The 26,141-nt window shown below is 29.9% G+C and overlaps 1 protein-coding gene across 1 annotated transcript in view; it reads left to right on the forward strand.

The window, feature by feature from the left end:
- Nucleotides 1-25,554, forward strand: part of Atf6 (bZIP_ATF6 domain-containing protein ATf6) — an 89,247-nt gene extending 63,693 nt beyond the window's left edge. Inside the window, exon 13 of the mRNA XM_085822221.1 lies at nt 8,594-25,554. Coding sequence (XP_085678347.1) covers nt 8,594-8,829 — 236 coding nt within the window. The 3' untranslated portion in view covers nt 8,830-25,554. The remainder of the gene's footprint in view (nt 1-8,593) is intronic.
- Nucleotides 25,555-26,141: the final 587 nt, after the last annotated feature.

Below are 26,141 nucleotides of genomic sequence, written 5' to 3' on the forward strand. Positions count from 1 at the left end.
ACATTAAGTGTTTTATAAATGAAGTAAGGTTCTAATTAGTGCAGCTGGAAATATTTTACATTATCATCCCATAGAAAAATGCTAATAAGTAAATTATTTTGAAATTTAGCTATGTAATGCTGTTTTTCTTATTATATAGAATTTTTTAAATGTTTCACTATTTTATGAAAATGGTTAAAATTTTCAGTATCAAAAAATTTAATTTTTCATAATTATGTTTAATAAAATTAAGTAATGAATTTAAAGATTTTTAATTATTTATTTAGGGAAGGGTATTAAAAATTTGCTGAATAGCAATGCAATTTGCTATGAGTTTAAATTATATCTGTCCTTCGGCCATTACGTGTAAACCTTCCTAATATAGTCTTTGAACAACTCACTCATTCACATTCAAAGGTTGTAATACTGCATCATGGATAGCTGCTAAATCCATTTTCATTTCTCTAAAAATTTACGTAGGATTATCCCCTATATGACTCTGTGTCTTACTATGTAGATGACTTTTCTAGTAGTACATCAAGTTCCTCTATCTAACAATGTTCCTGCATGAAGGTATAAATGGCTTTAGACATCTTATGGCATTGTTTTTCTCTTGGAAATTGTGTATAGGATTTCACCCGCTATTATTGCAAGCATTATACAAGGTTCATGCAGACCTTAAGAGTCTTTAGGTTTTTCTAAACCGATTTTTGGTCCTTAATTTCAGCCAAAATCGGCAAAAGGTCCTTAATTTTAATCGTCTGAGATTTCTGTCTGTTTTTACGACTGCCATTTTAAGTGTAAATTAGTATTTTGTAGGAATATTTTTGGCGATTCACTGACAAATATGGTTATCTTTTGAATGAGTTCATGGGTTATAATTTGTTCCTTTTTCTAATATAAATGGTGGTATATTTGAGTTTCTGAGCAAGAAGTGAAACATAAAGCATTTCGAAATTATTTCATTTTTTTCTAATGAAGAGCTCTTAAACAACTTTTCGCTTTTGGGGATGTGAATTCTTTTATTTAACAGTTATAAATTTGGCGACTTATCAACATTTTGGTGATATTAAGATCAGTTTCTATAAAAAAATTTTAATTCCGAGATCTGGGAATTTTTTGACAATTTTTTTAAACATTGTGACATTGATAAATTTCATTAAAATAATGGTAATATATTGAAATTATATTTAAAAAATAACATTAAAATAAAACATTTTTATTTTTCTCTGTCATTTTATAAAGTTCCATTTTGGCCACTTATTATGCAATATTTTGTATCTTAAAAATAAGCAAAGTACAGTTTACGAAACAGTTCTTAATAAAAGCAAAATAGCTATGTAGATAATTAAAAATTTTTTTTAAATTTTTTTCATGGTAAGAGTTTTTTTTATGTATCTGTCTCAGAATATGCATCAGTTTTCTCTATAAAATTAATTAATTTTACACTTTTCCCTCTCCCCCCCCCCCAAATATTTCTGGCTTTTTGCTATTACAGAATTGGTTAGGGTAATTTTTCTTTAGGATTTTAGACATTGCAGCTTGGAAAGTTTAGAAGAATTTGAAGGCAAGATTTATAGACTCATGATACTATAATATTCCAGAAAAATGTGACAAAATGAAAAACGTTTCCATGGTATAACACGTAGTGGATGTATTTCAAAGCAAGTTTGCAATGAATTTCTTACCTTTTGGAGAACATCTGGAAAAACAATGAAAACATAATATTTGAATGCTTTACTTCTGATACTAGAATCTTTTTCTTTACTTGTTTATCTTCCTTTTATTTTCTGTACTTTTCACTAGACACAAACGTGGAAAATATCAAAAATGCTTCTTATATTATCACATGGATAGGCATTATAGAAAGGAATTTTTTTATTAATAAAGAAATTGAAAGCTGACAATTTAAAAAATTTATCTACTATGTCTTAATGCTACACAGGGCATTTTCCCACATGATGCAATCTCTGTGGGTCCTAACTTCTGCTACCTAGTATCTAAAGTCTGCTTCCAATGCTTGTGCTAAATTCTAAAAATTTTCTCGTTTATATTACGATACACCAGCTCTGTAACTGGCTATTACCATATATATTTCATATTTCTTCTGAATGTTCATATTACTAACGAACAGCTTTTTCTATACATTCTAAATGTATTTTTTTAGAATAACAGAAATCTTTAATTAAATTCAAAAATTCTGAAATGAAAAGGAAACATGTTGAAGAAAGACACTGAATACATAAAGAGAAAAAATTGTTCCTCAAAGATATGCACAATTATTATTATATAAATTACCCAGTTGTTTATAATTTCAGCCTTTACTATAATTGCCCATTTCTATTTCATCAGTAGAATAAAAATCAACTAAACTGAGTTTTAAAACTGAGGTTTTTGGAGTATAAGAGAGTGTGTTTCTGATCTCCGTTTGCTCACTGCATTAGTTCCTACCAGCTCTGATAATTTGTAATTATTCATTTTTACATCATTGATGACGATATTTGAATTTGTTATGATAAAGGAGTTACTGAGCCAGCGTAAATTAAAATTGTATAGTAGTTGATCAGTAGTCCACATTTTTAGTTTGAATTTGACTCTTTAATTACATCACCAGAAGCTGCAATTGATTTTGTTAGCATAAGAACATGCCTTTATGTTCTAAGTTCTTTTTAAATAAGGACTCATTTAAACCTTTGTCTGACTTTGTAGTTACTTTTAGACTTAGTGATAATTTACTTCACGTCTGTCAGGGGGTGGACTATTTAACTTTTACCAGATCAAGTAAATATTCATAGAGACATTGTGGAGAGGTTGACAAGTTAGGAGATAAAGCACACAGAAACTTGTGAGAACATTGGTTTGTGTATTGAGACAAATTTCTAATTGTTAGAAAAAGATGCTTAAAGAGAAGGAAATTCATATAAAATAACCAAAATGTCTGGGAAGGCTTCAAATTAAAAAGAGCATAAATAATTTATTGAGTGTTGTTGCTACTAAACATAAATGCTTGGTAGCTTATGTGTAATTGTCCTAATATCGTTTAAGAATAAATGTTGTAAATTACATGTATTTTAAATTGAAATTTTATTAGATTGTGATTTTAATAGGGCTTTTAAAAAAAATAGTATTAAAAAATAATTCATAGTGGCCATGTAAATCCATAATGACTAATTTTATCTAACTACTTAATTTAATTATTTATAGCTAACTGCTTACCCTGCTTTTCATTAATTCTTACTGTGGTCACCATGCTGATTATGATTTTACTTATCATTTTAACCTGTGCTGATTGACATAAAATCTACTTGCTATTTACTAAACCTCTAAACTGAGTGAGTTTTGTGACAAAATGAGACTAAAAAAATTATTTTTTAAAAAAATTCAACGTGAAGCTAAAGATGTTTGTAAAATGTAAATAAAATGTCACTTATCTTCTTTCAAATATGTTCAACTATTATAAGTGTAAAATAATAATTCATCCTATTTACAGATCTATTTTATTTTTAGAATGGTATTACAAAAGTGAAGTTCAGGCATAGATAATATTTTAATTGAATTTATGCAGTTCCCATTTGCTTATAGGTCCTTCATTTTTTTCATAAATGGTCCTTAAATGTACTTAATATCTGTGTGCAGAAATGTGTACGAACCCTGATTATAGTGTAATACAATATCTTCTGTTCTGGTGTTCATATTAGCACCAATTTTACAACTTTTTTCATAATATAATATGTTATAAAGCAGGAATCCCCAAACTATTTTGGACAAGTGACCCCTTTTCCAAAATGAACTGTTACCTCAGACCCCCATGGCCAAATTACCTACTTTTAAGATCAACCCTCTTATTCATAATGGTCCGCTAACTTAAAACAGCTGCTACAGAGTGTTATTTTTCATTCTGACTTAGGTCAACAGAGTGAGAATTAGCAATGCTTTAAGTTAGCAGACTATTATAAATAAGGGGGCCTATCTTTAGTTTTTTCGTATTGATACAAAATACTTAGGTACTAAGGTACCAATTGGAAAACTTTGCACTTGGTTAAGTGAGTAAAGTTGACTTCATTTTCTCATCAAAATTTAACAAAATAAAAAGACATACAATTCAGTAAATATCAAGTTTAATTTATAATGATTATTACAAATTAAGTACTTAAAGAATCTTAAGTCAGTAGGAAATTATATTTAAAAAAGTATTAATTCGCAAAGAGAAAATAAAACATTCAGTGTGATGGATGAACCTGGTGACTTTCAACCTAAGTGCAAGCTCGTTAAATAGTAAAATATCAGGAACATGTTTGGACTTGATCATGAATTCGTTCGTGTTAAATCGTGTAAGCGTCAAATAGAGAGCGAGTCAAAATGCGCCTGAAAGACGTACGCTCGAACTCATTATCTTGCACAAACTTGTCCACAAAGACTTGCCGAGTTCTTCATCTTGTACGAACTTGAGACTTTACATTACTACAACAATGCTGTTTCCTACAAAAATATTAATTATTCTTAGCACACGTAACACAACATAAACAATACAGTACCTACCTATCTTTAAAGTTTTAAATAAGAACTCATGTTAATTTAATAGGGGTCGATTTTTAGACCTCGTCGACCCCCAAAATCAGTTTTTGTTTATGTCGACCCCTAGGAAACCGCGGGGTCGATATCGACCACTTTTTGGGAATCCCGGTTATAAAGGATATTAAAACTTATTGTTATTTAGTAAGTACTGCCAGTTGTGATTACATAGGGGGTTGCTATTACAGTCCAGTTACATGTCTGAAATTATTTAGATTACATATACAGTACAAAGTCCGAAATCCAGATTCGTCGGAACTTTGGCGATTTTTCTGGATTTTAGATCATCAATTTAAATCTGGTAAAATGGCAAGCAGAATTATACAATTAAAAATATGAAATACAGAGCAATTATGATCTAAAGGGTATCAAAATTTACAAAAAAAAAAAAAAAAGGCTTAATATTTATTTGTTTACTTTATTAAACATTTCTTTCAATGTAAGTTGTTTAAGTTGCCTTGTTTTTTGTGCTAATACTTTCTCTTTAATTCTATAAACAGACATTATTTCTTGTTCAGTTACAAAGTTCCACTGTTCAAGTCCTGTAATTTCTGTGTCGAGAATGCTGACTCATTTGTCAATCGATAGTTTTTCATTTTCAATAACCTCTCTGTCGCTTTCTTCACTATCAGTAGCAGTATTTTCTGGATCTAGAACCATACTACAGATTTCGTCGTCTGTTAGTTGATTGATGATTGGAGCATCGTCAATGAAAATCTTCTGTTATATCATCTTCATTTATTACTGCTTCTCCACATTTCTTTACAAAATCCATTAACTGAAAAATTTCACCTTTAGTTTGCGATATCCAAAAACCTTCAAATTCGCAGCTATCATCTTCATCGCCCTCACCATGAAATATGATAGCTGACCTTAATTATGCCAAGCTTTTTAACGTATCTGGAGACACACTTTCCAACAATCTTGCGATGCTCTGCACAGCAGATTTTATGCTAAAATATTTCAAAAAGTCTTGGTCTTGCCATTGTTCAAGAAATTTAACATAAATTTTAAAAATGCTACTTTATATTTGCATTTCAGCACGTGCACTATTCCGATATCCATAGGCTGAATGACATACGTACAATTTGGAGGGAGAATCATACGGAATCATTATCTTTCACTGAAACTTTAAGTGAAGTATGAGTCGTCAGTTGTCTACAATCAGGACTATTTTTGAGTCATCGGGTAAACCAAGCGAATTGAAATGTTGCCGAGTCTCGCATATAATATGATCTTCAAACCAATCTTTCATTAACGCTTGTGTCATCCATGCTTTTTTATTTGCACGATATATAATGGGAAAAATTGTTACTCCTTTAAATGCTCAAGGTTTTGCGGGTTTTCCAATTACAAAAAATTTGCACTTGTGTGTTCCTGCAGCATTTGCACACGCTAATATTGTTAATCTTGCTCTGGAATTTTTGACACCAGTTGGAGCCTTTCTGTAGAAGTTGCCAAAGTACTTCGTGGTACATATTACCAGAAAAGAGCAGTTTCATCAGCGTTGTAAATTTGTTCTGGAGATAATTGTTCACTAGCAATGAGTTTAATGAATTCATCTGCAAATTGTTCAGCAGCTTCAGTATTGGCTGAAGCATTTTCACCTGGAATTTTTGTCTTATACCATGGCGAATTTTACATTTGGTTAACCAAACTGTCTAATATGTGCACTCAGTGTTTAAGTTCATTTCTTCATGAAATATTTTGGCTTGAGCCATTAGCATTGGAACCATCAATGGCACGTCCTCGCTGCTACACTGTCTGACCCATTCAATCATCACTTTGTCATGATAGTCACTTTTAGGATAGCAAACACTTTTTCTGTTATTCATTGCGAGTGGGGTGTTGGAATCCACAAAAAATTCAAAAAGTTATTTTTTCCTATGTCATATATGGTTGACTTTCTAATGCCATACTCCTCGCTTAATTTTGAGACGGATATGCCTTTATCCATTTTTTGCAGCAATTTCTCTTTTTGCTTAATGGACATCGAAAATGCTTTCGCTTTGTAGATCCTTTGGCAGTTCCAGAACTAGACGCTCTTTTCGACATAATCGAAAGTTCAAGATTAATTTTTATAAAATTACTGTAATAATAACAGTCTGCAAAAAATAATAAGCTGGATCAAATTGGAAGATTAAGGAGCAGCGCAGTCTGCTACATTAACTGAAATGCTTTAGAATCAGTTAAGAAAATTTTAGCCTAGCTTAATAGCGTCCATTATACATTATTGGCTGAGTATCACAAGATTGGCGACGAAAGCCAAGTTGTTCCAGTAAATTTTGTCTTGCTCCTATTGCGTACTGAATTAAGCCTGAATTGTATTAGTTATTTACTATTTACCTACGTTTATTTCTTGCACATGCTTAAAACTAATATGTGTCCTGAATAAATAAACTCCCACATATACTTAAGGCTTTATCTAGGGCTGGCGCTAGATACGCCTGGTGCAGTCTCTGCAGATTTTAAATTCTGTAACAAAGCGCCTTCGTAAGTTCTAAATTTTTACCACGCCCTAAACTTAGGATCCCAGTGCTTTCTGTAAATTATAAAAAACTTCTCATGCCTTAAATTTGCCGCTCGGTACTTCCTCAAATTCCAAAAATTTTTGCTTCCCTAAATTCTGCCATTCGGTGTGGTCATATTCTGATGCCGCTTCTGGTTTTATGTTGAATAACATATCAGTTATTCTTAATTAAAGTAGCTCTAAATGTAATCTTTTGGCCTATGAGTATGAAAAGAAATCTTTGTTGAATTTTTCCTCATGAACATTTCTTAGAGCATTTTAAAATCTATGATCATCACAAAGCGTAATGTTAGCAGAAAAAGTTGCCTTTCTCTTGTTATTCAATTACTAATTTTTTTAAAAAATGTTTAGACGTCGCTGCATAAGTCGTTACTGAAGCTGTCATGTATTGATAAACAGGTGATGAAAGCAAAATATAGTAAATAATGACTTGCCAGGTTGGCGTCAGGGATATAAAATAGGTGAGTGTTTCGTTTTGAGATGTAATGCCAAGCAGACACTCAGCTATGGAGCCAAATTATTAATCTCACAAATTTAGGCTTACATGATTGTTTTTTCATAATGAGGTATTTTATTTAGTGCCTAAGTGAAATTAAGAATCAGAATTTTTAAGTGAAAATCTCCACATGTTTTATTATGGAAGGAAAAATCAAATGCGCATGCGTAAAGCATACAAAAAAAAAAAAAAAAAAAAAAAAAAGTTTGTGCCTTTGAGGTCCGGATTTTAGATCATTCCGGATAATGAACGTCCAGATTTTGGACACTTTATACTGTACTTGTAATTCAAGACATTTAGTATTCATTAACATTATTATATTTTTATGTGACCTTATGTTAGTAATGAAATTCATTGATCTCAAAATCTTAAAACCTTTAAGCCTTTTAACCTTTTAATCGTAAATCCTAATCTCAAGTTTCAACTTTATTACAACAGCATTCAAACATCTAGCATACAGAAGCTTTATAACTACGTAATTTAAAATGCATTTTGTATCATCAGAAAATGAAATTTCTGAATGTATGAGCTCAAACACTTCAGCATGTGCCAAAATATAAACTTCTGATAAATAAAACTGAAAATTACATATTTATGCAATTTTGTTTTTTAATAATTGAAATATTTGCTGTGAAAACTATGTTTGGTATTTATCAAGGACCAAGTGACTACTACTAAGATCAACCAGGTAGCTTTTTTATGTTCATGGAACACTCGAGCTGCAAGCAACTCAAATCTACCATTTCATAGCATTTCACACCTTAGAAATGCACTGGGAGCCACTATCCAGATGGTTTCCTCTTTTATTTCATATGCACGGAATATCTTGTGCTTTCAGTAGTGGTTCAAAACTCACTACGTCCTCCATGGCATCAGTCCCAGAAATATATTTTTGTATATTAATATAGTTTGAATTTTAAAAAAATGTTCATGGATAGGTAAAGCCAAAATATTTGAATAATTGTTAAATATTACGTCAATTTACATGTGTTTTGAATATATAATCTATATTTCAGATTCTGTGGAAAGTACTGATGACCACATTGGTATGATGCAGATTGACTGTGAAGTTATGGATACAAAACTAGTCTATATTAAAGAATCTGTCATTCCAGCACATTTACGGCAAAAGCAAAATAATACATCAAAACCAAAGCCCAAATCTGACTCGGATTATGCTGTCAATAAAAACACTAGAAGACTTGAAGAGAAAGTTCTGAAACTGAGTCGTCAACCACGAGGAAAGGGTTGAAGTTTGACAAGCATAGTACAAGTTAGGAATCATGTTATTCTGTAACATTCCATTTTAACAGTGGTGCACAAAAATCGTATGCATTTATCCACTTATGAAAATGCACTGGTTACAGTATATCACATATTGGTTAATTGTAAGCCATTCATTATCCATATTATAGTGACAAATTTGATATTTTTATATAAATTTTCAAGGCATTTGAAGTGATTGAATATTTTCTTTTTGATAACTTTAAATTTTTCACAGTAATAAATTACATGCATTTAACAAATGTTAGATTGTTAAATTTTTCTTTTTGTTTCTTTTGTGGATGGTGTAGTAGTAATCTTGTAGCTTTTAAATGAGATGTTTCGTAAAATAATCTGACGGGAGTTTTTTTGTTTGTTTGTTTTGTTTTGTTTTTTTAAGAAATTCCATGGATTATAAAAAAGATAAGTGTGAAATTATTTATACATGGTTTTACTGAATTATAAAAAAGATAAGTGTGAATATTTATACATAGTTTTACTGAATTATTTTTGCCTTCATTAATTATTGAATATTTCCCCAATTTTTATCAGTGTGGTATAACACACTGATTTTGTTCTGTCTTATGTTATTGAGTCAGATGAAAAGTTTTGTGAAGGAAGTATAAATATAATATTACTATATTATCTTTGGACATTCTAAACTATGTGATAATAACTGAATAAAGTTTTCTGTTGTGATATTGTATATTATTATATGTGTATAATTGTTCTAATGATCTAAAGTTAGATAACTAGTGTAACACTTCTGTTCTACATGGTAGGGTAGCTATTAATTTTGAGATTTTTCATTCATTTTATAATTTAACTTTTTTATAAACCTAACTATAATATTTTTCATCAGTTAAGTTTGTGACAAAGATATGTAGATACTCTTATAAAGTTTTTTTTTATATAAGTCATTTATTTAATTCAGAAAATTTCTTCAACATAAACCTTTCTACATTTCAGTGTTTTTTAATTATTATTTCAGAAAATTCTTATCCTGATTTTTTTTTATTATTATTTGCAGATTATTGTGTTCTTTATCATTATGTTTTATGAATTGTTTTAAATCATTTGTAAAACTTTGCATGTCATCATACTTATATCAGTTTACATTTCTTCATGACTTAACCTTATGTATTCTCTTCCCCCATCTCATATTTGAATAGTTAGTGAATAGCCACAGTTAAAGCATCAAACAATGCAACTTATCAAAAAAGTTTTTTTTTTAATTTATCTTTTTTATATCATTGGTTAAGAAAATATAATTCTTATCATTATTTGCTTTTTATGAACACACAATTTTTCTTATGTATGTATTTGAATTATAGAATAATGCTTAGTAATCTGAATTCATAGGATTTTAAATATATTCTTTTGAAATCCCTTTTTAAAAAACCTTTATTGAACACATTTTTTCAGAATTCAGATAAAAACAGTTATTTTGTTATTGTGTGTTTTTAGCATTAACACTAGTCTGAATAAGATAAATTTTGGAAACATAAAAATATAAGAAAATATTCTGAGCTGACACAGATTTCTGATGTTGATTTTTATTTGCAATCAAAGTGATGAAGGAAAAAAAATATGAATCTCTTTTGAGATGACAGAAGTTATAAAAATGAATCTGAATAAAAAATCAAAGATTTGATTGCATCTTAAATTGCACATTTAAAGCAATAGTTTATGATATCAAGATTATGAATACTTTCCAACTGCTGTATTATTTTCAAAACTCTTTGAAGTTAATTGCTGCTACTGTCTCTCATAAGTCAGAGACAAATAGTTTTACTCATTCATGGTAAAGTCAGTAGCATCATTTGTAACAAGGAACTTAAAAGGGGCTATCAGCATAAGCCGCCATAGGCACAATTTAAGCTTGAACAATTGCTGCAGAAGTTCTCAGACTTATTATGTAAAACAGCATAGGAAGCATCTCGATAAAGTTGATTATGATAGTGAAGCAAAAGTACAATCTACGAGCAGTTGTTGTGAAAGCTATTATTATTTGTTTTATAATCCATGGAATGAAGCAAACACCCACATACTTATCTTAAATTTTTTTTCACCAATGTTTAGAAGCATCTCAGATTTCTGGCAAGATGTCCAAAGTGAAGACTGGAAGTCAGACATCAAACAAATATGTGTGTAAGCAATAAAAATATGGAAATAATAATATTTAACTAATAATAAACTATGCAAAATTTTAGTACTGAAAAAGTAGGCAAGCTTCTAATATTAAATAAATACAGTAATAAAAATATAAGTATGTGAGTAATAATAAGCTTTACAAAATATTAAAACTGGTGGTGAAAATTATACGGGATTTTTAGAACTAAATTTTTCCCCTTGATCATAAGTAATGAAGGATTGCTGTGTTAAAATATGTTTTATGGTTGATATAATAGTTATTTTGGGACTTAATAATAATTTTATAAAATTCCTTCATTACAAAAAAATCACACCTATGCTTTAAGACACAGTATGCAGTGCATGAAATAAATTTGTGATTGATATATAGTTGATCACAAATTAATAGTTTTTTTAAAAAAAACTGTTATAGTATGATTACTTTATAACAGGTAAGAGTAACTAAGTAATCACTGTAATCTCTAATATATCTGGTTGTAATGAAATTTTTTCACCCAAAAAAAAAAAGTTTTTAATATAAAGTTAGGGGAAAAGTGTGAAAGCAGTACCTTAACTGTGGGTAGTCATCACCACCCAAATCTATGATTTTCTGCCAAAGTTTTGGCAGTTTTTCAAAGCCCTTGGCCAAGAAAATTGGTAGTGAAACAGATCAACGTCATTTCGGATATACTGTGTAGAATGGAAGATAGCATTAGCAAGATGTATCTGTAGGTGTGAGAAAAGGTAGAAGTTCGAAGAAGCGATGTCGATGTTGATGCTGTATGGTGGCTGTAGCAAAAGATCCCATTCGAGTCTGTACAGAGTCCAGGCAGTGAATGCAGACACATGTGATCTTGCATTATCCTGATGGACATTACCTTTTTATGCCAGAACTCAGTTTGACGTTTGTCCTTGATAGCAGCGCCAACACAGACTAGCATCTTGCTTAACTGTCCAGGGTTTTACCTTTTTCCAGATACTCTTTGTGGATAATACCACGGCAATACCACCTGACACAAAGTATTATCTTTTTGTTTGTCAAATTGTGCTTTGTGATGCTGCCAACAGGCTGACTGGCGCAGAGCAGGCCCCCTTTTCAGCCTGTGTTGTTGAAGTAACTCCACTTTTCATCACAAGTAACGATCCGGTCCAGAATTTTGTTCTTGCCTTGATATTTGAGCAGATTAGGGCATGCCCAAACACGTCTGTCCTTATCTGTTTCAGTTTATGCGACACACTGACTGAACTTGTGTGTCAAGTTGTCTTGTGTGCAAAGAACTTGCACACAAGACAAAAAGAACTTAACAAAAAACTCTTTTTGTCTTAAACAAAAAGAACTTGTGTGTCAAGTGTGAACATGTGATGCATGACGAAATTTTCAAATGCCAAAAATCCTTTGATAAAATAGGAAACACATCAATGCAAATTGTTTGCACAGACAAAATTTGCGATGGTGGAGAAAGTTTCGTTAAAACCTGATAATTATATTATGTTGTAATAAAAATATTTACATAAATCTAATTTATGTAAATCTTTTTATTACAACAGTGAAAAGATTAATGAAATTAAAAATTAATTAAAAAACAACCTTGAGAGAACCTCTGCCTCTTCCGAAGGCTCTGTCTCATTAAAAAAAAGCTAATGCAGCTGGTTGTTAAAATTCCAGTTTAAGATTATAAACTTAAAATTAAAGGTACTTCAAATGGCAATAAACAGAGTTGCTAATCTCTTTGTAAAATCATGAGAGCCCCAGTTCTTTATCACATCCTTTGGTAAATCTTCAAATCTTGCAATTTTCATTTGCTTGAATTTATGTAAAAAACATAAGGTAATAATGTCATATCTTAAGCAAACTTAAATTCAGCTAATGCAATTTTTTCTGAGTGATTTTTCAAAGTAATTTTTCTAGTTAATTTTTGTTTGGTCTAAAGTATTTTAATTTCTTATAGAAATTAGTAGAACATTTTATATGAATTTTTCTTTAAATTTGTAAATGATACATTACTAATTTTGTCAACATGATTATATGCAATTTACTATTTTGTTTTTATCGTGTTTAAAACATTTTGAAAAAATACATTTTTCATCCCTACTTAAATTTTCATTAGTTAAAAAAATTATGATATTTATAAAACAATGAAAAAATTAACAAAAGATTGATTTTTTCCCCCAATGGTGGGCCCTCAGCCGACATCGGCTTGGCCACAACTTAAGCCAGAAGCTGAGGTCACTTTATTGTGAAGGCACCTAATAGGTTGGCCATCTTTGCCCCTCATGAAGAGAATGACAGTTACAGCCATGCCTTCTCCGGGATTTGAACCTAGGCCCTTTGGTATTGCTGTTGGCTCCCCTAACCACTATACCATCTGGACAACATATTTATAAAATCTAATAAAAATGTACCAGAACTGAATATTTAGTTCATTGTTCTAAATTGTAATTTAATACATTTTACTTTAAAATTATGTCATTAAAAAACTTAGTTTAATAATTTAAATTATATATCTGAATTTAAATAAAATTTGGAGCCTCTTTGAAGTTAAGTCACCATCCAAAGCAGAAGCCTCTTAGTTTTTCATGTTTCATGCAGCTGTAAAAAAAAAAACCTATTTCTATTAAACAGTGAATCATCTCACAGTAATGTGCTTTGTTACAGCTTGTCTTTTGGGATTGATTTTTAATTTATTTGTATCCAGTAGATATTTTTGTGTCTAAAATAATATGTATTAAAAAAATTTAACTTTTCACATAAACAAATTTTGATGGTAATTTGATAATTCTTGATTCATATGGCAGTAAACACAGCAAATGTGATCTGGTACTGTATGAACGTGGTGCCTTAGTAACAATAAGAATAAAAATAAATAAATAAGTTGGTGATGATGAAGATGCTATTTTGGGTGTAATTAATTTATCCAGTTACACATAGGCTACAGTGTACCTCTCTTATAGTCTGTTACTTCACAATAGAAACAGGGTACTGTCCTTAAGAGTCCTTAGGTTTTTTGGAATCTATTTTTAGTCCTTAAAAGTCCTTAATTTTGGCCAAAATCGGCAGAAGGTCCTTAATTTTAATCATCTGAAATTTCTCTCTGTTTTTACGACTGCCATTTTGAGTGTGAATTAGCATTTTGAAGAAATAGCATTTGGGGCAATTCACTGACAAGTATGGTTATCTTTTGAATGGCTTCATGGGTTATAATTTGTTCCTATTTCTAATATAAATGGTGGGATACTCGAGTTTCTGAGCAAGAATGTAATTTAAGCATTTCAAAAATTGTTTCATTTTTTTCTAATCTCTTGATTTTCACTAGACACAAGTATGGAAAATATCAAAAATGCTTCTAATCTTATCATATGGACAGGCAATTATAGAAAGGAATTTTTTATTAATGAAGAAATTGGAAACTGACGATTTAAAAGATTCACCTAATATGTCTTAATATATCATACACAGGGCTGGCGCTAGGCATTTTACCACTTGATGCAGGCTCTGTGGATCCTAAATTCTGCTGTCTGATGCCTTTCTAAATTCTGCTTCCAATGTCTGTTCTAAATTCTAAAAATTATGCCACACCAGCTCTGTAACCGGACCTCACCATATATATTACATATTACTAAAGAAGTAAAATTAGCAGCTTATTATAAATTATTATTTAGCAATTTATTAGCAGCTTATAAGTGTAAAATATTTAATGCCTTTTGATAAATTTCATAAAGTTTATTTTATTCTCAAACTTATTAATAATTATGTTAATAAATTTATGTTTAATAACAATGCATCCTACTTACGGATCTGTTTTATTTTTAGAATGGTATTATAAAAATGAAGTTCAGGTATATATAATATTTTTAATTGAATTTATTTAAGTCCCATTTTCTCATAGGTCCTTAATTATTTTCATTAATGGTCCTTAAAAGTACTTAATTTCCCTGTGTAGAAACCTGTGGAAAGGTTATTTTCCACCATTCATTTTGACTCGTAACAGTGGGAGCAGTAAGCTGTCAACTCGCCTAATTTTTTTCTCTCATTTCATTTCTGTGTAGCATGTTTTGCTTCAAGAAAAGCATGCGAATGAAGGCTGAGTTGGCCTATAGTCTCAAATAATATGGAGAAAATAAATGCTGTGTGGGGATGATGATCCATGTTATCACTATTAATGGTGGAGAAGACAAAGGCCTTGAAGTGCCTGTTTTAAAGTAACAGAATATAGTATACTCCAGAGATTTCTGTATTGCTGAATCTATGCTTCTTCTATCATTCATTTTTCTGCTAACAGTGCTGGATTTGGATTTAGATATGCCCGTGTGACTAGATGTTCCAAATCACTGGAATAATTGGTAAAGCTGTTGTGGGGGCGGGGGAGGCCACAGCATGCTCCAAACATTAAGAAAGCAGTCTGCAGAGGTTGGTATCTTGTTTTCAAAGCTGACTTACTAGGATCAGTCAATGCTACTGGAAGGTTAAAATTTATCCAGCTAACAATATCTCAATTCTCTTTACATGGCAGGAATTTAGATATCATATCAGTTCCTAATTATTCATAAATAACTAAGAAATCTTAAATGGAAATTTAAAAAACTAAGCATAATTTTGAATTTAAATTTTATTGCAGTACATAAAATGCAGTACATAAATATAACACTCTTTCTTGGTATCTATTGTATAAGGAAGAGGGATTTAGGAAACCTCAGTTCAAGCCAAAAAACTCTTAATGCACAATGATTTTACTCTTCCAACTATGTGGTGAATATATGAAAGAAATTATTAAAAAAGCATATATAAGTTGACCCCCCCAAAAAAAAAGCTAATTCTTGAAAGTTTTGTTCTCTGTTTGAAATACCAAAATTCATAACTGTCTGTGAGTCAAACTTTTCAACAATCTTATTCACAAGATAAACCATGAATACTGTCTTGAAAATTATTGTCTTCCTGATGAAGGACTAATTTACTAGATTATGATGCCACAGCTGAAATTTTCAGATCAAGAAATAATACTTTCCGCAGTAGGAAGTGGCAATAACATTGTATTTTATTTCTTCATTCTTATTTATACCACAATAGATCCTATAAGATACAAGTACTGCTTATAAGCAAATACTTGATTTACTCATGGAAAGTCTTATTCCAGCTCCAAATGAACAATTTAATCTGTTTAGGCAAAAATAAAACAGTTAAACTAGTTGTATTTGTTTGAATGTAAGTGAGAGAAGGAAAGGTTGATTTCTTTTTTTCCTAGATAAATACAGCTTACATATTTTAATCTAATCATTACAATCTTTAGCAATCGGCTCATGAAGAGATTATTTTATGTTATTTTAAATTATTGTGATAAAAATATGAACTTAAAATTAGTGGATGTGTGAACTTCATTTAAATGTTTGTATTTAATTTCTCTTAAAGAAAATTTAAACCCTTTAAACTCAGTATTATTTGACATTTTATTTCTTGGTTAAATTATTTGAATTAATATATTGAGATAAAACATTTTGTGCAAAGTAGGTATGAAAAAAAAGTGCTAAGTGTAAAATGTATGCTTTTCATGACTTTCTTCTTTCCCCTGATTTTTAAATGTGCAAACATTAATGCTTATTTTGTGTTATTTTTAATTAGTTAAATTTAAAAAACATGATTTATTTTGCAGTATGAGTACATTAAAAATTTTTGCACTTGTTCATAATTTTAGTGAACTTATTAGACTTGTATTTATATTACATGGAAAATTAGGGCTTATATAGGTATTCTAAGCTTAATATTTACTTAACTGACATCAGGATTCATGAAGTCCTCGAATTTTTCACCAAATTCAAAAATGAGAGGGAAGAATTGGAGTAAATTTATTACTATTTTTCTTACTTTTTCTTTTTTTGGAGGATTGAGTAGTAGGAGAAAACATTGTGTTACTTTGTAATGCAAAATGTATGCCTGCTTTCTGTTTGGAAAAAATTATATTTGTCAAAAATTACTTTTTTAATAAAACCATTGTAAGCATGAATTATGAAATTTCAAATTAGCCACCCACGAACAATGGCAATCATGAAAAATATGCACTGAAATCTTTGGCTTTAATATCAGTTTGCCAAAATGATGGATTTTCCTCATGGTGGAAATAATTATAACTTCTATTGTTAATGAAAGCCAGAGAGCAAAAAATAAAAAGTTGTATGTGTCTATTTATTTTTTAAGATGATTAGATGTAAAGTTATTGGTTTTTAATGCATAAACAAATGGAAAATTATGCTCCTTTTTAATATACTTTGCTCTTTCCTGTTCATTTTCTAGCATCTAAGCAATGTTGCAAGCAACAAAAATGTGCTACATCCTTTCACAGGTTTTATTTTGGCATTACCAGAACATTCACAGTTGTTTCATTTTTAATTGATATGTTAATAAAATGCCTTTTTCTCTGAATCAGTTTCATTTTTAGTGTTTTTGTTTCCATACTAATCATACTTGCATATGCTTAATATATACTGCAAGATTAAAAATCCTGATGTCATGAGATTCTCATTTCATTTTGTTGTCCACCCATTTCTTGAAATTATATTATTTGTTGTCCTTGTTGTTAATGTTTTTAATATACAAATAATCAAAATCATTAAAAAATTTTATAGTTTATTTTAAAGCATAAACAATATAATATATATATATATATATATATATATTCCTGTTCAGTAGCACTTAAAAGTAAAAAGTGACTTGCCTCTAGTAGGCATATTAAATGCAAAAAGAATATGAATTAAAAATTTCTTGGAGATGTCTATGTGATTGTTTATAGTTAACTTGTATGCTGAATTCCAAGAGTTAAGCATGCAATAGTAAAATCAACAAAAATGGAAAAATAAAGCTTTTTTTAATAGCAAATAGCACATGAAGTTAGCAAATATGTTTATACAGGAAAGAAAACAAGCATTATATACCAAGAGGAAAACAATGTTTAATTTTCTTGAATTATATGATAATGTCATGTTTGGGTCATTAACAGGTTGATGTTTAAAACTAAAAACAAACATATGAAATGTATATTGCTAATGTAAGTGACCTTCCCACAAACTTTAGAACAATTGCCTATGTTTTCTGAGGTGGTCAACTATTCAGATGCTAGCAATGGCCATTCCTCCATTAGAGCAGTTTCCATTTGTCTAAGACTGTATGGAGAATGTAACTAAGGGCCAAGGGCATCCCAAATGGGATTAAGGTGGGGAAAATATTGCAACCATTCTATATGAAAAATGTCCTGAGTCTCCAGGTACTCATTGACAGTGTTGGCTTGATGGGAGCAGGCATTCTTATCCATAAGTACGAAATCAGGACCAATTGCTGCAGTGTAAAATCTTATAATGTGGTGTAGGATTTCATCCTGACAACATACAGCCATTACAGAACTATCTTTAAAGATGTGCAGCTGGGTCTGATATCCCTCTGAAATTCCAGGTCATACTATGATGCTGCTACCTCTGTGTGATGTTCAGTAATGTTCTGAACCTGATTCTGTATGCCTCATTCTCTCAAGACCCTTACATGCTTATCTGATTCCAGTTCAGATGTGTGCAGTACCACTTTAATCTTGCCCCTCTAGATTTTGCTGTTAATGGAACACAAACGCTAGTACATACTTGGTGTACAATTCCTTCATGTGAAGCCTTCAGGGCACAGTACTGGTAGATATTATCTTCCTAAGTGATGTGATAGTCATGGATGTAACAGTTGTGAAGTTTGCTACTGCATATGCTGATCTTTAGAAGGGGTGATAATTCTTGATTATTCGGGCACAGGTCTCAGGACTACTGCTTGACGTACTTAGAATTGTTTCCAAATTTGAGAAAATATTGAATGATAAATGCAAAAGCAATAGTCTTTAATTGAGTGAGGGACATATTCATTGACTCGGTGCATTGAACAGCATAACCAGCACTCAATACCTGCTATTTATATTCTTCCAAACGTAGAAACATGAATATCATCAAAAATTATCTTTGAAAGTTATAAACATTTCATACTGGTATTTAAATGAATCACAATGCTGGCATTTTTAGCAACAGGCTTAATTAGCATACATTTGGACAATAAGTCTAGATTAGATGTAATATACACTATTTGCATACAACCAACTGTATATGCAGTGATTTTCAGCCACTCAAAATCAACTATACTTTCGAAAATTGCTAATTTGCATTGTGTGCTCAACATTTGGAAGGCAATGTAATAGCCATAAAGTAAAATATCTGGAAGGTATTGAGAATACTTTCAAGTACAAACAGAAGAACAACATTTTATAATTGTTTTATGAAAATATTTTTTATTCATTTAAACATATAGTTAGTGGAACATGCTGTGTTGCAATATTGGAAATTGAGATTTTTGTAGAGAAGGAAACAGCTTCCAAATAAAAATCAATTCACGTTATTAAAGCTGAAGCTTAATCTGCTTTGAAAAATATATTTCTAAGATATACCAAAATGATCCTCCTGTCTCTCAAATTCAAAATTTCCAATGTTTCAAGGCATAGCTTTGCATATTTGTTTTAGAGTATTTATATTAATAAAATTTTTAGTACTTTCATTTTATGAAAGAAATAATTTTATTTATATTGAACATTGACATACTTTTTTTTTTTTCCCTACATACATCCTGTGGTGTACATGTGAATTTTTGCTGTAAACTTTTATATTTTTTAACATAAAAATTTGTTTTTTATCTAGTCATTTGATTAATATTTCTGCAATTTTTAATTTATCTTAAAGCATATGTTTTTCTCTGTGAAATTTTGATAGTGTTGTATTTGTTTTCTTGGTATGTATTGCTACTTCAATATGATCAATTACATCTTTCATAAAACATTTCCAATATTACAAGATATATCTATTATAGGTAGTGGTAAATGTAATTTACTGTACTTATGCTAAGTAAAATTTGATAGAAAAGGGTTTTTTGAATGCATAGGTTATTGATATCTTATCCATGTAATGAAATATTTTAAAATAGAGATTATCCTTATATCCAAGGGGGAAAAAATTTCATTAACAATATACTTGTAAGATATAACAAAATACAATCGCTGCTTTAAGAATAATTGCCAACCTCAAAATAAACTAGTCTTGATTTTATGCTCTTCCCCTAAATTCATCTGTTCTCCCAAATTGAAGATCTTCCCATGTTGCATAACAACCTAAAGTTAACCATTCATAGCTTAGAGTACTTTCTGCATCATATTTAGTATAAATAGGTGCGAAAACAATTATTGGTGATTTGTAAAAACCCAGTTTCGTCATTTTCGTCTGTATGCGTTCAACCCTCAGCCATGACAGATATCGAAAGCTGTTAAAAGTTCCAATGTTTTCTTCTGTGCATTAAATGAGGTCATAATTTGTAGCTTGTCTTCATTTGTGATGAATGGCAATAATTGTTTAAAAAATAATTTTTATTTTTAGCAATATAAGTAATTATATAATTTTATTACTTGAAAAGATATAGTTATTTATCATCATTTTAGTTTATTATTTTGTACATGCATATAGCATGTTCTATGTTATGCATTTTTATAATATGCCTTTTATATGAACTATATCTTTAACAAGTTAATGCTGAAAGTTTAAGATGTAGCAAATTCAGTATCTTTTTCTGATATGTGCATTTGAATTGAAATGTTTGAACATATACCAGTTGAAAGAGTCTTGATTACTTGTGCTACCATTGTATCGTAAGTAGTCATTATATTATTATTTTATAAAGTTATCACAGCATAACTAAAGATGCTATATGATCATAATTTCGTACTTAAATAATTAAAAGAAATAATAAAAAATTGTATTAATTATTAAAAAACCTTCGAGTCCTAACATTTGCTATGTTTACCTTTCATTTGTTCTTTTAAAAGCTTTCAGTATCAGCATTATATAATTTCATATCAGAAGTTTTCTTTATGTGTCTGTGTTTGAATAAAATTACTTTGTAATACTCTATGTGTATATTTTTGATATGGATATAAAATGTTGCAGTTCTTAAACTTGGAAATGAGCACTGTACTTCATCCTCCTTGAGATGCATTGATATAACACCCAGCCTATTAAAGACAATTTATAATAATCTGGGCATGAATTTCTTAATTCGTTTTGTATTTTCCTTTTAAAGTCTGAAATGTTTAGGTTATATATTGGAGAAAAACATGTATTCTCAACTGAACATTGCTGTGTAATAACTCTTGTGGTATTCCAATCAAAAGCAGAGAAATAAAATCTGATAAAATTGTGCAGCAAACATTTAATTAGGATTTAAGAAGTTTAATTAATTTATTAAATGTAGGTTACAAATTAGCTGTTTGTGTAGGTTTTAAAGTAAAAATTTATTTTTAAAAGAAATTTCTATTACTCAAGGCTGATTTAAAGGCATATCTTGTAAATTAAAAAAAAATAGTTTTATCTTGGATTGACGATGTCAGAATTTTAACAGTGTGCTTAATGCATTGTTAATAGGTCTCAATTTAAAATGTTGCATATAAGAATTTTTTATTTTTATCTGGCATGCTGCTGTAACCTATTTTTGTACCTGACATGCTGCTGTGACCTAATGAGTGGCTGTAGAGCTAAATCATAAGATTCTATATCAGTAGTATGCACTTATTGAATCATTAAACCTAATTAGATTTAGTTGTTGTTGTTCTTATTATAGAATGTAAAATTTCAGAATTCCTGATTGGGTATTTATTAAAAACCTTTGAATTAAAATATATGGATAAATTTTATGTGAAATAATTACTTCTTAATCTTTAATTACTGTGAAAAATTGTGTTTCTTCTCTTAGATGCAATTTAGATTTTTTTTATGATGTGTTATTTAACCCTTTCATTACTAACAGTCATTTGCAACAAAGCTCTAGCTGTATAATGAAGATAATTATGGTGATCCATCAACATTCTAAGAAATTGACAAGGCTGTTATGCATACTTTCAAGCAATACATTATTTTTTGTTTAATTGTCATGGTAGTAGCATCATTGGTGAAATAATGCTTCAAATGTGCTGTAGAGGAAAGAACTAATGAGGCAATAACTTTCCTTCAGTTTAAAAGTTACCTAGATGCATGATCTTACTTTGTAGCTGCAAGCAGGAATGACCTGTGATGTCTTGTAACTTTGTTTTAGGGTGTTGTGTCAAGTTGAAAGTTTACATAAACAAAGCACAAACACTTTCGAAACTTAAGAGAGAAATTGAACAGGCCATTGATAAAATTAACTGCGACATTCTAGAGACATTAGGTATTTTTGAAGGCAGGCAAGATGAAAAATTAGCAACGCGTTTGCCGGGAATCGAACCGTGGACCTCTCAATTACATGCTAAGTGTGCTGACCACTGCACTACAAAGGCTCACTAAGAAGGTGGGAGAAATACCTTTACTACCCCTTTTAAAGGCTGACTGGGGCTTTTAAGGGACCCAATTGCCAAATCCTGGGTCTGAGAAGAATCATCATCATCTAGCACTTTTTTAGTTCGGGTGCCACTGTAGAGACATTAAGTATTTTTGAAAGCATGCAAGATGAAAAATTAGCAACGCCTTTGTCTGGAATCAAACCACGGAAATGTATCCTGAATTTCATGACTAGAATAACTGCCAGCTGAAAAATATAAAAGAAGCGAGCATATACAGCTGTTGTTTTTTGCTATTAAATGGTATGTTTTTGAGTGTTATGCAACTTTTATTCATTTGTTACATTTTTTAAATCTGCATTATTTGTGAAATACCCTGTAGTTTTAATAGTACATGTGATAATATTTTCATTTAATTATTTAATTTCGTAAGTTTCCTCTCTATTTTTTATTCAGTAGTAATAATGAGAAAAATTGAAGAAAAATTGCATCAAAATCACCAAAAACTTTGAAATTTGAAAATAATAGGTTTTGTTTTCATGAATTTAATAAGGGATTTATTACACAAGGAAATTGTACAATCATATTCTAACAAAACAAGTTTAACAGTCAAATTTTATTTAGTTTGATCCCCCAATTAAAATTAGCTATTGCGGGATGATAAATTTATATGATCCAGGTGTTTATTCAGATGTTTCTATCACTTTGAACAATGTTGCAGTTTAAAAATTGGGGTAAAATTAATAAATTTTTGATGCTATGTTAAAATTTAATTGATATTTTTACAAAAAAGGTTGAACTTTCTGGAAATGTATTCTGATTCCATGCTTCCATCATTTAATATCTGATAAAATCTTAAAATACCTTTGTTATTTAGTACAGTAAGTATATTTAGTGAATTTGACTACTAAATGTACATCAACAATGAGCCTAGTTCTTACTTCCATCTTCATGTGCAAGTAGTGCTCTGAACAGGTGCAGGTAAAAGTGGGTGAGACACCAGAATTTCATCATTGGTCTTACAAGTACGAGCCTGCTGCACTAACTGCAATTTTTCCAAATTTTGAGGAAGAGCACCTCAGTGTCAAGGGTCACCCACCCCTCTTTCCCTACCTCCAGTCTTGAGAAAACTCTTAGCTTGCTGTGCATTTTGAGTGCCCTTCTTGCCACACAGATACTGTACACTTGCAAACATACCTTCTCCAGAATTCAAACCCAAACCCAAAGGTATGGCAATCAGCATCGCTAACCACTATACTGGGTAGATGGCAAGGTGCTTTTTATCATATCAATGTTGTCTCCTCCAAAGAAGTTTGAAAGTCTGTTATGAAGGATCCCTTTCTTTGAACAAATAACCTTCATGTTCTTTGTGGTACTCAAAATAATGTAACTATCCTCCTGAGGTAAAAGCAGCAGGGAATTTTTTTGGATGCTATGTGCACTTGTAGTGTTTGATAAGACAGTGGTAGATTGGACAGGTACAAATGAGTTTCAGCTTCTATGCGCACAAATGGCAATATTTTCTCACATTTCTAGATATACGACATGCATGATTTTAACACAAGAGTTCTCATTGTGAAAGGGTTAAATAACCTAATATATGAAAATATGTAATAAAATACTGACAGTATTCAGGTGAGCTTCAGATTTTAAAGTGTGCCAAAATCTTAGACTTATATAAATTAGTTTTAAAATAATATTTTCAAATTATTTGGAAAATCACTTTGTTTGTTTTCCCATAGCAGTTTCAACTGTGATTAGTCAAAATATATATCTCGGTACGTTTTATTATAATATAGTAATCGTAGAACGAAATAAGGAAGCAGTAATGTGTTTTTAATGATAAAATAATGTATTTTGATATTGCCTTCTAGTTTGCATATATTATGCGTTAATAACGTTCAGAATAAAATTATAGTTTAAATCAATTATGAATTAATTTTCATTTTTATGATATACTGTACAAGTCTGTAATCCGGACGTCCATTATCTCCAGAATGATCTATAATCCAGACCTCAAAGCCACAAACTTTTTTATATGCTTTACGCATGCGCCTTTAGCACAAAATTGAAGCAACTTAAACAACTTACGTTGAAAGAAATGTTTAATAAACTAAACAAATAAATATTAAGCTTTTTTTCCTTTGTAAATTTTGATACCCTTTAGATCATAATTGCTCTTTATTTCATAAATTACGGTTTCATATTTTTAATTCTATAATTTCTGCATGCCATCTTACCAGATTTAAATTGATGATATATAATCCGGAATCGCCGAAGTCCTGAAGATTCCAGATTACGGACTTTGTACTGTAATAAAGAGCATGATCATAAAACTGTGTAAGGTTTTTAGAAAATGAGAATGGTAGAGGGCTAGAAAATTGTACATCTGGGTGCATGCACATACAATAAAAAAGTAGATGTCTAAATAGAATATAATGCTCTGCATCTAATATTGAATATGCCTAAAAAATTCAAGGATTATAAACAATTTTTTTATTATTATTTCAAAATGATTTTTTTTTTTTTTTTTTTTTTTTTTTTTAAAGATTGTTTAGCTTTATCTTCACATTTTTTTTTTTTTTTTTTTTTTCCATGTAACTTAGCTCACCTTTGTCGTATAACAACTTATACACTGGTATGTACAAACTATTAAAATACTTGTAAATATCTTTTGTATGTAATATTTTAATGTTGTTGATGGGGCTGTGTAAGTGTTTTTTATGTATGTACAATTTAGTGCTTTTGTGTTTTGAGAAAACAGAATTTAGCTTATATATGTGTAATTTTTTATTCTAAATTTTTTTCTGAGCTTTTCCTAATGTGGAAAAAAAGAAGCAATATGCATTCCCTTACAATGCAGTGATTTTAATTATATATCACAGCTAATGCCTAAGGAATTGTTAGAGTAATATTCTGTTTTACACTTGCTATTTTAAATGTCCATGGTTATATGTTTTATGTTGAAAATTTTACGTAATAGTGGGAAGAAATATCCATTTTACTTCATGCAATATTGTTTATCATTTCTAAATTGATTATGTTGCTTTACATGCAAAATGGTTCTTATTTATTCTTATTTATAACTTATAATTTTTTAAAAAATTATTGTTTAATGTGTTTAGAATGACTTGGTGCTTCTGTAATAATGTATATAAGTAATATAAATCCTTTATATTACAATGAAGAAAAACGCAATAAAATATCTTTGAAATTTGTTTTTGATTAAATATTCTTGAGGTATGAATTTTTATGCCATTCTTTTAATCACTATTTATTATGTTTTTATTTTTGGACATAATTACAGCAGTATAAAATGTTAAATAAGGTGATTATTTCTTATAAACAGCATATTTCGAGTTATTAGATTTTATAAGTCGTCTACTTCAGAACAATGCAAAATTGAAGTTTGAATACTTTTTTATAGTTTTAAACATTGTGCATTTATTTTTTAAAAAATTCTTTGTTCTTAAAATTTGTGAACAAAGTTTTTTTTTAATTTTATTAATTAATTTATTTTAAACTTTAGTGGTCATGTCTGTTTTTTCTATTGAGGATTATATTATAGGATTGTTGCAGATGAAATGGCTATTAAATTATGTTAGGTTTGCACTGATTGCGGAAGAAAACAAATGCCAAGGTTTATGCCAATTTTTACTTCCTTGTACGAAATAAAGGAAGTATTGTATATACAAAAACTTCCGAGTACCATATTTCAACGAATTTTGACTGCTATCGAATGCAATTTAAATTGTACTTACAACCTAGCTTATAATATATATATACACTTACGCCCACTCTGTTA

The sequence above is a fragment of the Stegodyphus dumicola genome, chromosome 8 (assembly GCF_044657685.1).
Source record: "Stegodyphus dumicola isolate Sdum_Otavi_A_Nest chromosome 8, ASM4465768v1".
Taxonomy (NCBI): Eukaryota; Metazoa; Arthropoda; class Arachnida; order Araneae; family Eresidae; genus Stegodyphus; species Stegodyphus dumicola.